Source organism: Salmo salar, chromosome ssa01 (genome assembly GCF_905237065.1).
Source record: "Salmo salar chromosome ssa01, Ssal_v3.1, whole genome shotgun sequence".
NCBI classification, from domain to species: domain Eukaryota; kingdom Metazoa; phylum Chordata; class Actinopteri; order Salmoniformes; family Salmonidae; genus Salmo; species Salmo salar.
In genome coordinates, this window is record NC_059442.1 from 164,908,440 (window position 1) to 164,921,463 (window position 13,024).

The 13,024-nt window shown below is 41.4% G+C and overlaps 1 protein-coding gene across 18 annotated transcripts in view; it reads left to right on the plus strand.

The window, feature by feature from the left end:
* The first annotated feature begins 1,773 nt into the window (after positions 1-1,773).
* The window catches only part of ppip5k2 (diphosphoinositol pentakisphosphate kinase 2), an 87,568-nt gene continuing 76,317 nt past the window's right edge, over positions 1,774-13,024 (plus strand). For 13 of the 18 annotated variants that reach the window (XM_014145523.2, XM_014145541.2, XM_014145557.2 and 10 more), the window contains exons 1-4: positions 1,774-2,154; positions 5,184-5,775; positions 7,078-7,273; positions 11,279-11,369. In XM_014145523.2, coding sequence (XP_014000998.1) covers positions 5,602-5,775; positions 7,078-7,273; positions 11,279-11,369 — 461 coding nt within the window. In that variant the 5' untranslated portion in view covers positions 1,774-2,154; positions 5,184-5,601. The remainder of the gene's footprint in view (positions 2,155-5,183; positions 5,776-7,077; positions 7,274-11,278; positions 11,370-13,024) is intronic. The other 5 variants (XM_014145589.2, XM_045693767.1, XM_014145602.2 and 2 more) reach the window with 2 other exon arrangements.

Consider the following 13,024-nt stretch of genomic DNA (forward strand, 5'->3'; position numbering starts at 1 on the left):
CCTAAACTACGATGATCTGTGATTATACAGTGTGTTGTAAAACGAGTTGTGAATTCATTATGTTTAATGATTGACCATCCCAAAGCAAGGGCAAACTGTATATATTTTTCTCTCTTACGCTCTGTTATGTGACCCTCTTAGAGCTAAGCTAGAGCTAAGCACAAGGTCAAGAAGACAGTCTGGCACCCTATTCCCTATGGTGATCTGCTTCTGTCTAGGACCCATAGGTCTCTAGTCAAACTAGTGCACAATGGCTGTGTTTACACAGGCAGAAGAATTCTGATATTTTTTTCTTCACTAATTGGTCTTTTGACCAATCAGAACATCTCTGAAAAAGGTTTGATGTTAAACAAAATCTGATGTGATTGGTCAAAAGACCAATTTGTGCAACAATAAAACATCTGAATTGGGCTGCAGTTGTAAACGCAGACAAAGTTGGAAATCAACATAGCCACAGTAATTGAAACTCTTTACCCGCTAATTCAATGGGTACTGGTAATTACCTGAACATTGATGAATGTCACTGTTGCTAGAGAAACATTACCAGAAACCGTAGGACATGATCAGAGACCAGATAGGACATTTTCAGAAACCAGATAGACATTTTAAAGGACTCTAGGGCTGCAAAAAAAAGAGGAAGGGAAGCGCTGCTAAAGTACACAACAGCAGGTTTTGCATTCTGGGAAATGTAGTATTTTCCCCATATTGAACAACATTTTTATTTTTATATTAACTAAATATAATAACTTAGAATATTCACATACAGGTTTTGTTTTCTTTGATCATTTATTTTAAGAGTTTGTCCTCTAAATCAATTTCAACAATATTTTATATGCATATATATAATGACATGTTTGATGTTTTATGTACAGGATGTATATTTGTATAGACCACACCTAATGTGGAATAGAAAAAGGCATTGAATTTAATTAAAATTCGAATTGCAATTCTGTATCCTTTTCACGATTTCAATTCAAATTAAATTCAAATGCAAGACTTGAATTGGAATTTTTGAGGCATTCTCAATTCCATTCTGAATCGAGCCCAACCTTGGGTTAGAAGAAGAAGAAACCTTTATTGTCCATGATCTGTCAGAAAGTGGAAATATTATTTTCCTTTTTGACCCAACCCCCCCAAAACACACACACACACACACACACACACACACACACACACACACACACACACACACACACACACACACACCACTGAGGGGTTTGGAAGCTCAGGGTCAGCAGCAGTGTGGCTTCCCGGCATAGGGTGCGTTTAGACAGGCAACCTACACCAGATCTGATTAGCCAAAATACCAATTAGTGAAAAACAATATCAGAATTAGGCTGCCTGCCTAACGCAGCCATGTAGAACAGTTAGGGGTGCCTTGCTCAAGGGCACAACGGCAAGGGCACAATGGCCCGGCTATTGTGAAAAATTTGAGCGTTAGACAGTATATGGCATCTTCATTTCCTAGACAGTGGAATCAATACTTTCACCAAAGAAGATCCTGTATACTCTGCTTCTTGTTTTTCAAGTTTGCTTCTACCCATACTTGTGTTTTTGAGGCTTTGGAGGAATTATGTCTCTTTTCCCGCCCCTTAGTGACGACATACAAATTACGTTTTTTGGTTATTGGGGTGTATTCATTACGACAATTTTGTTGCAAAACGTTTCTTAACCGGAAGCACACTGAGCGAATTTGGGGCGGGACCTACCTGAATTAGTCCAATAGAAACTCTCGTTTTGCTCTGTTTGCTTACTTTTGGTTCTTAAACGGTGAACGGTTTCCGTAATGAATTAGCCACCATGGAGTGGAGTTTAGTCCGCTAGTAATGAATACGCCCCTGGTATGTTGAGATTTTTAATGATAGCTGTGATAGCGCAAAATGAACATCACCATGCATAATTGGTAGAGTAAAACTGCAAAACACACTTGGAATAAGGTAGCTAAATCAGCATCCCTGCTAGTAACAGTGTCGGAACAATGTTGGCTACAAACTAGCAACAACCTTTTTTTCAATGCACACACATTCAGTAAGGTGTACTACTGTGTAGTTGGCAGGCTAGCTAGCTAAGCTGTCCGTGTTGTCAGAAGCCAAGCAGGACTAACTTACTTTGAAGGCATACAGACTCGACTAAGGGCGTTTCATATTAGATAAGGTAAGAGACATTTTTTTTTTTACATTAAGTAAAAAAAACAACACATTTGACATTAAGTTCACTAAGCCTAACATAAGAAGGGGAGGCACGCGTGCCTGGCCAGTGTTAACAAGTCGAAGCTAGACATTTGTCAGGAAGTACAAGCTAACTGTGCTAGGTAGCTAACGCCGTTAGCCATGGACTAGGCTAACGTTAGCGAGGTGATGTTGCACCTGTCTGGATGGAGGAAGGCCGATGAGTCATTCAATAATTTTATCTGATGAAAAGCTTTTTGAATTCCCCATTCAACTGAAGAAGAAAAAAATGCTAGTTAGCTAACCATAAGAAGGTTTGGAGAAGCATATCATCCAACGCCGATGTGATTTAGAACTGTACACGTCCTTTCCCGTTGCCCGAGTGAATGTTGATTTTTTTTTTAACGTCGTTAATATTATTACACTGTCTGTGTCAGCTTGTCATCATTACATGTTGTAGAAGCTAGTTTACTAATGGAAAGTATCAGACCCAATGTTACTCATATTATTCACAGACTAATAATCCTGATCAGAATGCGTTTCTAGGACACAGTCAGAGAACTGGTTCACTATCAGAAGGCTATTCAATACATCTTCCTTGAACCCCATTGCAGTCTAGCCTAGTGTGTATGTATGTATGTATGTATGTATGTATGTATGTATGTATGTGTGTGTGTGTGTGTGGTCCACACAGAAAGGAAAAAAACATAAATCAGTAGCTACATTCCAACCTGGAGACCTTCCCTTGCATTTCAAGGTTGCACGTGTTTTGGATTGGGCATCATCTAACTATCCTGGGCTGATTGTAGCATCCTGGTCGTGCTGTGACTGACAGTTTGTTCCCATGACAGATGTCCAGTCTGAGGGTGATGGAAGGTTGCATGGTGGTGTGTGTGTGTGTGCCCAGGCAGATAACAGTGTGTCACGAATAGCCCTCCCTATACACTACTTCTGACCAAAGCCCGATTGCACTGTATAGGGAATACGGTGCCATTTGGGACACAGCCAGTGTCGTCCAGACCGGTTTGTCTGTTTATTGAACAGACTAGCGGGAGGTGTGGGTGGAGCGACAACAACGTCAAGTAGTCACTGGCATTTGAGTGGGATACTGTTATTTTATTGTTGCTCTTTTTTTTTCTCTTTTCCCCAAATATTTTAGTAAATACTTTAACACTTATTTTTCCTTAACTTGCATTGTTGGTTAAGGGCTTGTAAGTAAGCATTTCACTGTAAGGTCTACACCTGTTCTGTTCCGCGCATGTGACAAATACACTTTGATTTGATGTCAGCGAAACGGTGTGGTCTTATCTCTGTCAAGCAAAAGAAGGAGAATGCTGCTGAATGCACATTTTCAGCAAAATGCTCTATTTGAGCTTTCTAGCCTGTGTTCATTTGTGTTGAAAGTCACTGATAAAATGTAGGTCCTTTCTAGATGACAGCTGAGAGTAGGCTACTTCCTAGTCAGGTGAACAGGATGTCAGCTAGGCCTAATATCGATGTGGAAACATTCGAAAGAAAAACAGATATATAATTGGTTGATGGTTACAGTGCTAGAACAACATAATACACATTACTGTTATTTAACAAGGCTATTTTTGGCTAGTGTTCAACCTTTGGAAAGTGTGTCCATACTCTCCTGTTATAAATCCATCATGGAACCTTTCACTTCAGGTGAGTGGCTAGCCACTGCCGCATTAATCCTGGTTCACTTGTGTCCCAGTTCAGCTGTAGACCTATGCAATTCACTATGTTGTTTTTCTCTGCATTGGGCTGTATTCAAATCAATTCAATTGTTATTGGTCACATACATATATTTAGTAGATGTTATTGCGTGTGTAGCGAAATGCTTGTGGTCCTAGCTCCAACAGTACAGTAATATCTAACAATTCATAACAATACACACATCTAAAAAAAAAAAAATGGAATTAAGGATATTAGGACGAGCAATGTCTGAGTGGCATTGAATAAAATACAGTAGAGTACAGTGTATAAATATGAAATGAGTAAAACAGATTGGAAACATTATTCAGGGTAAAATGAGCGCGCACACAGTGTCTGTTGCACCCGTTCATAGTTAGCTACCCTTTAGTTCTTCAAAAGAGCAGATCTTGAAAGGGCATCGTTTTCCCAGAGCTGTCAACAGCCTGGAATATTTATGGTGGGTGAATTGGCTCAGTTCTTGTGGGCATTTGTTGAGCTACAACGACCCCAGGTGTATTTCACTCCAGAAATCCATTAGTTTTTTTCATGAGGAATATAAAAAAAAAAAAAAAGGCCTATGGCAGGAATAGTTAGGATGATAATGTATTATACAGACAATTCTGCTGCTAACCTGGATCTAACATGGATCTAGCATGGATCTAGCATGGATCTAGCATGGATCTAACATGGATCTAGCATGGATCTAACATGGATCTAACATGGATCTAGCTCTAGTGTCATTTAATTCAAGCTCCTTTTCCCTTGCCCCCTCATCTCCCTCTCAATGTCTCTTCACTGAATTAGGTCTATTCATTTGTGCCATTCTGTCAGACAATGCCCTCCATTTTATTTTTACTTCAGTGGCATTCCTCCCTTCCTCTCTGCTCGCTCAGACATGAGGATTACCCGGCTATAGCCGATAAGTACCCAGTGAAAAACTTCCAAAGTGTCTCTCATCCTGCACCGTTAAAGGGAGGTTCTTAGGACAGCACACGTAACGATCTGACCTTCCCTGTAATCTGTGTTTCACGTTCACTGTCTGCAATGACGTGACCCTGTTTGATAGTCCGCTCTGCTTCTTAATCAGCGGGAACCGGGAGGACAGCCGTGTGCGTCATGTTTCATTGCCGTCTTCCACTGTGTGTGTGTGTGTGTGTGTGTGTGTGTGTGTGTGTGCTGTATTAATGCTCACAATATGACTCATGTGGAGGATGGACAAGTTCAAATATCCTTATTGGCCTCCAAACATTTGGGGCCTTTGATCATTTATTTTGTGGTGGACAAATAAAGCACATACATGTTTGTGTGTTTCAGGCAAGATAGTTAGAGGACAAAAACAACATGCTGGGCTGTAAGGAACAGGACGGAGGGAGCATAGCACCAGCTCACTGGCTGTGACCCTCTAACGGAGTACGGTAACCCAGCACCCAGATAGTACAAGTAGACATGCACCAGGGATAAACACATTTCCTTCCCCATCAAGTTCTTTAAACTACCCCCACCTCTTTCTCAGGGGGTCTAGTGGACCGGTTTGGGTGCCAGACAGGCAGGCCCTGAGGTAGGGAAGAGAGGGTGAGGGATAAAGCCTAGTTCTTTGGGGGCTGGGAGGTGAGGTGAGTGAGAGGTGTGGCATTTGGGGGAGGGAGTGCAGCAGGAGGCACAGGGCCAGCCACAGACAGGTCTGAGGGACAGGCTTCAGCTCCAGGGTCCCCAGCCACAACACGGCCCAGCCATGTCTAAAGGAGGTGATGCTCCAGACGGCGGGGAACACCCTCGCTTCTTCGTAGGCTGCGACGACAATGAGGGCGAGGAACTGCTGGACCCCGGGCGGGTCATGGGCTACGACTGCCTCTACGAGAATGTGGAAGAAGAGGAGGAGGACGAGGACGACGAGATGTATGATTCGGTGAGTTGATTTGCCCATAGAGATTGTCAGTGACTGAAGATAAAGTGTCCATCTTTATAAAGAGAAGATCATCCAAGTCATAACACAAAGCCTAATAGGCACAACTGCAGTGGAGGCACTTCATTCTGCACTAAATGTAAATCTATGGCTTTTGATCGAAGTCCATTTTTAGGTGTAATATGCTCACGTATAAAGTTACTTTCCAGGTTCTGAATTGAGCAAAGGGTTCACACACAACAAAGGGAATCCTCAGTCTGTTCAAATCTTCACACAGACTGTTTCATTGTGTTTTTGGAGCATCTAATAGTACAACATCATGGAAATGAGAGATTTATGTCACAGTACATGTTATAGGATTTGATCAGGATTTGGCTGAGATGTTGCAGTGGAAATTTGGAGTTGATCTCATATATTTGCATTAGGCATCTTTCTGAACATGCATATCATTTGTAATGAATTGGGTATGTAACTCGAGAGACACCCAAATGAATTGCCTTCCATTCTAACGCTTGTGATGGTTGAACATTCTATTCTGAATCAGCTTTGCTGAATATTGTCAGTTGTTATATAACTGTCGATGCCGTTACATCTACTGTATGAAGAATTGATCGGCTTACATTTCCCCCCAAAAAATGTTCTTCTGTAATGTACCTTGAACAATCCTAAATACAATGGTTGGTTTACATAACAAGTGTGTTGTACCATTGTCATGCACGGTAAAATACTGGTATGATGACATCGTTTTTAGAAAATGACCCAGAGTGGAAAGTCAGTTGTCTAGAAAGAGGCTCATTAGGAAGTCTACCACCTGACCTAAAGTAGACAGACTGATAGCTGTCTAGGGAGAGTCTCATAGCATCAAGTTCCTCTCCCCTCCCTAATCTGTAATGATCTCAAACCAAATGGTTGTCTCCTGGGAATTGGCTTTCACCTGTCCAGTTTTTGCCCACGAGTGAAACTTACTAAAAGAAGACAAGGCGAGGAAAGCACTTGAGACTATTGAGATGCACCCATTGGTGCCTGTTCCTCCATCTCCTCTCCCTAGCGAGGGAGGCACACGAGAGACTATTGAGATGCACCCATTGGTGCCTGTTCCTCCATCTCCTCTCCCTAGCGAGGGAGGCACACGAGAGACTATTGAGATGCACCCATTGGTGCCTGTTCCTCCATCTCCTCTCCTTAGCGAGGGAGGCACACGAGAGACTATTGCATTGCACCAAGGTTATAGGCTGTGTTCCAATACTCTATAGCATCCTGTCCTCATCTCCTTAACCCCTATTCCTCCCATCTTTTCTCCCCTAGCCTCCTGAGAGGCAGATCGTTGTGGGCATCTGTGCCATGTCCAAGAAGTCCAAGTCCAAGCCCATGAAGGAGATCCTGGAGCGCCTCTGTCTGTTCAAGTACATCACGGTGGTGACCATCGAGGAGGAGGTCATCCTCAACGAGCCTGTGGACAACTGGCCACTCTGTGACTGCCTCATCTCATTTCACTCCAAAGGTGAGCGCTGGGTTACCATGCACGTGCGCATGAGCGTATCAACAAACACACAAGCGCATAAACACACGTACACATGAATAAACACACACGTACACCCTGGGTTACCATGGACACGCTGGGTTACCATGGACATGTGTGGACACACAAACAATTTATAAACAAACAAACACAGTAGGGATGTGGCAAGTGTACAATGTTTAAATGACCATTTTTTAAAATCTGTTTTCCATTAAAACAGTAAGTAAAATTCCATGTGAATTCACAATGCAGATGGTCTACATCGTGCTGCCCATGGAGAGAGAGAACATTTTATAATTTATGCTGCTCTTGCTTTTCACGAGAGTGGCGTGTGTAGGTTATTGTCGTCCAATCACAAGGCATCAAACCGGCTAGTAATCAGGAGATATCTAGGCTAATAGATTGGAAGGCTAGTTATCAGGAGATATCTAGGCTAATAGATTGGAAGGCTAGTTATCAGGAGATATCTAGGCTAATAGATTGGAAGGCTAGTTATCAGGAGATATCTAGGCTAATAGATTGGAAGGCTAGTAATCAGGAGATATCTAGGCTAATAGATTGGAAGGCTAGTAATCAGGAGATATCTAGGCTAATAGATTGGAAGGCTAGTTATCAGGAGATATCTAGGCTAATAGATTGGAAGGCTAGTTATCAGGAGATATCTAGGCTAATAGATTGGAAGGCTAGTAATCAGGAGATATCTAGGCTAATAGATTGGAAGGCTAGTAATCAGGAGATATCGAGGCTAATAGATTGGAAGGCTAGTTATCAGGAGATATCGAGGCTAATAGATTGGAAGGCTAGTTATCAGGAGATATCTAGGCTAATAGATTGGAAGGCTAGTAATCAGGAGATATCTAGGTTAATAGATTGGAAGGCTAGTAATCAGGAGATATCGAGGCTAATAGATTGGAAGGCTAGTTATCAGGAGATATCTAGGCTAATAGATTGGAAGGCTAGTAATCAGGAGATATCTAGGCTAATAGATTGGAAGGCTAGTTATCAGGAGATATCTAGGTTAATAGATTGGAAGGCTAGTAATCAGGAGATATCTAGGCTAATAGATTGGAAGGCTAGTAATCAGGAGATGTCTAGGCTAATAGATTGGAAGGCTAGTTATCAGGAGATATCTAGGCTAATAGATTGGAAGGCTAGTAATCAGGAGATGTCTAGGCTAATAGATTGGAAGGCTAGTTATCAGGAGATATCTAGGCTAATAGATTGGAAGGCTAGTAATCAGGAGATATCTAGGCTAATAGATTGGAAGGCTAGTAATCAGGAGATATCTAGGCTAATAGATTGGAAGGCTAGTAATCAGGAGATATCTAGGCTAATAGATTGGAAGGCTAGTAATCAGGAGATATCTAGGCTAATAGATTGGAAGGCTAGTTATCAGGAGATATCTAGGCTAATAGATTGGAAGGCTAGTTATCAGGAGATATCTAGGCTAATAGATTGGAAGGCTAGTTATCAGGAGATATCTAGGTTAATAGATTGGAAGGCTAGTTATCAGGAGATATCTAGGCTAATAGATTGGAAGGCTAGTTATCAGGAGATATCTAGGCTAATAGATTGGAAGGCTAGTTATCAGGAGATATCTAGGTTAATAGATTGGAAGGCTAGTAATCAGGAGATATCTAGGCTAATAGATTGGAAGGCTAGTTATCAGGAGATATCTAGGTTAATAGATTGGAAGGCTAGTAATCAGGAGATATCTAGGCTAATAGATTGGAAGGCTAGTTATCAGGAGATATCTAGGCTAATAGATTGGAAGGCTAGTAATCAGGAGATATCTAGGCTAATAGATTGGAAGGCTAGTAATCAGGAGATATCTAGGCTAATAGATTGGAAGGCTAGTAATCAGGAGATGTCTAGGCTAATAGATTGGAAGGCTAGTTATCAGGAGATGTCTAGGCTAATAGATTGGAAGGCTAGTAATCAGGAGATATCTAGGCTAATAGATTGGAAGGCTAGTTATCAGGAGATATCTAGGCTAATAGATTGGAAGGCTAGTAATCAGGAGATATCTAGGCTAATAGATTGGAAGGCTAGTTATCAGGAGATATCTAGGCTAATAGATTGGAAGGCTAGTAATCAGGAGATATCTAGGCTAATAGATTGGAAGGCTAGTTATCAGGGATTTTTTCAACATTATCGATCCCAACTTTGTTGAAACTTTCACACTCCGAACACATGCACATACATAAACACATATTTAAACACACGCACACACACATATAAACAAACTCATACATACTCACTTACCCACGCCCTCGCATACACAGCCCTCATTGTTTAGGTTGACACTGCTGTTCATTCATCACAAGACGGTCCAGTGTTTTGAAGTTTGCAACAACAGTAACCGTTACTGGAAGGAGGCATGGGGGTGTTTTTAAGAGGCATGTGCTTCAGCTCATACACTATTTCCTTTATGGGATACTTTACCCAAATTACTCAATTACATATTGTTTTCCTTATCCTTTTTCACGCTTCATGTGCAAATCATCCTAAAGTATCTTACACTGATTGTGTAGCTCAAAGTTACTTATAGATGATTTGGACATGAAGTGCAAAATACTCATATTGATAACATTGACTTGCATTGGATATGTGCCACAAATGCTGAGAAGTTTGCATTTGGAAACAGTGGCCAGGTAAACAAAAGACTAGACAGCTTACAAGGTATAACAACAGGGTAATGGAAACTACACATATTTTTATTTTATTTGGGTGAACTATCCCTTTTAAGGAGTTACAGCACCGGTGCTTCTGACTTTGTGTTGTAATTGACATGCAATGTGTACTCATTGTTTCCTGTGTCTGCACGTCCAAAGTTAAATGGGGGGGGGTGTCACCCTGCTTTTCTCCAACCATTGCTCCGTCCCAAATTAGGGCTGGGAATTGCCAGGGACCTCATGATACGATATTATCACGATACTTGTGTGCGATACAATATATATTGCCTATCTTTGTATTGCGATTCGGTACTGTGATATTATTGCGATTTGATGTTCCAAACATATTGCTGGTGCTGGGGGACAAGAGTGCCATGAGAAAACGAGTTTTGATCAGTCTTGGAAATAAAAGTGCTGAAAACACCTTGGCTACCTATTTAAAAGAAGATGAACGAGATATATGAAGAAAAAATACAGAGATGTTGGTGCAGGTACAGCAAAGTAGCGCAAAAATTATATTGCGATATTGTCAACAATATAATATATCGTCAAAATTAGCATCCTGATAAATAACAATCAAACCCCCCCCAACCCCCTTTCCAGCCTGCAATGCTTTGGACCAGGGCCCGTATGTAAACAGACCTCTCTCCAGACAAGCGATTTATTTACTACATAGACGTCGTCTGTCTGGCGCACCACACCTATGTCACCCAAGAAGCTGTGATGTGATTTGGTCAGCTGCCAAGCGGCCTGTAGTTAAGTTTGTTTACGGCTGGTGGTTTATTTCAGCTTGTTGTTTAGACTCGTCCCCCTAGTCATTGGTGGATAACTCTAGCTGGTAACCTAAGAGGTTTAGGCTTTGTCCCAAAATGCACCCTATTCCCTACAAAGTGCACTATTTTAGACCAGAGCTCTATGGCACCCTATTCTCTACATAGTGCACTACTTTAGACCAGAGCCCTGGTAGTGCACTGTGTAGGGAATATGATGCCATATTAGACGCTCATTAGTCATTTTGTCATATGAGCTAAACAGTAAAGCAAACATGTTATCTCTCAATGCATTGTAGAGAGAGAGAGAGCAACACATGCCTGTTCAGTTCACGCAATCTCTGCTAGTAAGGCCTTTAAAGCAAGGGCTTTACAAGAAAATGCCTTTGTATGAAGTGAAAAAGTTTCAAATGTTTTAGGAAATTAGCCGTTAGCAAATGTGCTTTCCTCCGTCCTCCTGGCACAGAGGTCTTTTGAATGAGCTTGACTTCACCTCTGTTCTCCTACAAACACATGTTGTTTTTATTGGTCTTTTTTTTCAGGTTTTCCATTGGACAAAGCAGTGGCCTATGAGAAACTCAGAAACCCGTTTGTAATCAACGATCTGGATCTCCAGTACTACATCCAAGACAGGTAAGGTGATTGACAGTTGCTATGGGAATCATGACCATATCTGGTCAAAAGAATGTGTTGGACAATAGGTCCTGACATGCTGTTGCCCATTCTTCACATTATGGTTGCTAATAGTCATTGGTGGATAACTGAGCAATGCTGAAGTTTATAATCAAAGGGGGAATGATGTTCCCTTCTGCCGATGTTTGATGTCTTGGTCTATGTCCCAATCAAGAGAATCTAGCGTTTTCATTTCTCATGAAACGAATACCACTGTTTCACTAAAGGCAAAGGTGTACAACTCTTGTCAGAGGGTAGCAGTGTATGCTTCCTCAAATGAAACTTGGGTTGGGTGATTGATCATTAATTAATCAATCATGTTGAATGAAACACTAGAAATACTCACTATAGACCATCCACAAAAATGTCCTTCACTCTTTTCTAAACTTTTGCATCGTTCAATAATCCACTAGACAATAGACCCTGACATGCTGTTGCCCATTCTTCACATTATGTTTGCTTTTAAAAGGGTTCCCGAGTGGCACAGCGGTCTAAAGCACTGCATCTCAGTGTTATAGGTGTCACTATAGACCCTGGTTCGATCCCGGGCTGTATCACAACCGGCTGTGATCAGGAGTCTCATAGGGCGGGCACACATTTGGCCCAGCGTCGTCCGGTTTAGGGGAGGGTTTGGCCGGGGTAGTCCGTCATTGTAAAATAAGAATTTGTTCTTAATTAACTTGCCTAGTTAAATAAAGGTTAAATAAAAAAAATAATACAATAAAAGCACTGGTGGTTTATTACTTTTGACCACAGCCTTTATGGACTCTGGTCGAAAGCTACGTGTTGGACAGTATCTCCCGACATGCTGCTGCCTGTGTTTTTACTGCAGCAATGGAAACATTAGAGGTTGCTTTCATTCTTCACATTATGGTTGAAACATTGGAGGTTGCTTTCATTCTTCATATTATGGTGGAAACATTGGAGGTTGCTTTCATTCTTCACATTATGGTTGAAACATTAGAGGTTGCTTTCATTCACTGCTAATGCTAATGTTTAGAAACGAGTGAAGGACATGAATCCCTTTTTGAGGGTGGTCTATAGTGAGTATGTTTAGTGTTTTCATTTTCTCATGCTTGATCAATCACCAAACCCAAGTTTTAATTTGAGGAAGCATGCAAACTAGCGTACACTGCTGCCCTCTGATAAGAGTTGTGAAACAGTTGTATTCATAATGTCTCTGTGGGTGGGTACAGTTTTATCATTCATGGAGTTTGTTCCAAATGGCACCCTATTCCCTATATAGTGCACTACTATAGGGCTCTGGTCAAAAGTTGTTTATTATTAAGGGAATAGGGTGCCATTTGGGATGCATACATACATGCTAGTGATGCGCAGGTTGACTCAGAACCCACGGTTATATCCGTGGGGTGGGCGGGTTTAGGGTCATGACATTTTGTGTGTGTGAACGATGGGTAAGTGGCGGGCGGGTTGAATAAAGATTAAACAATGCATTAAAACAAAAATCTATAAATGTATATTTTTTTGTGTAATTCATACCTATCGGCTAGATTGTTTAATTCATACCTATCAGCTATATCGTGTAATTCATATCAACAGGCCTTACACCGTTGCGCCACTCGGGAGCCCAAGATTAGTATTGCCGCCACACCGAC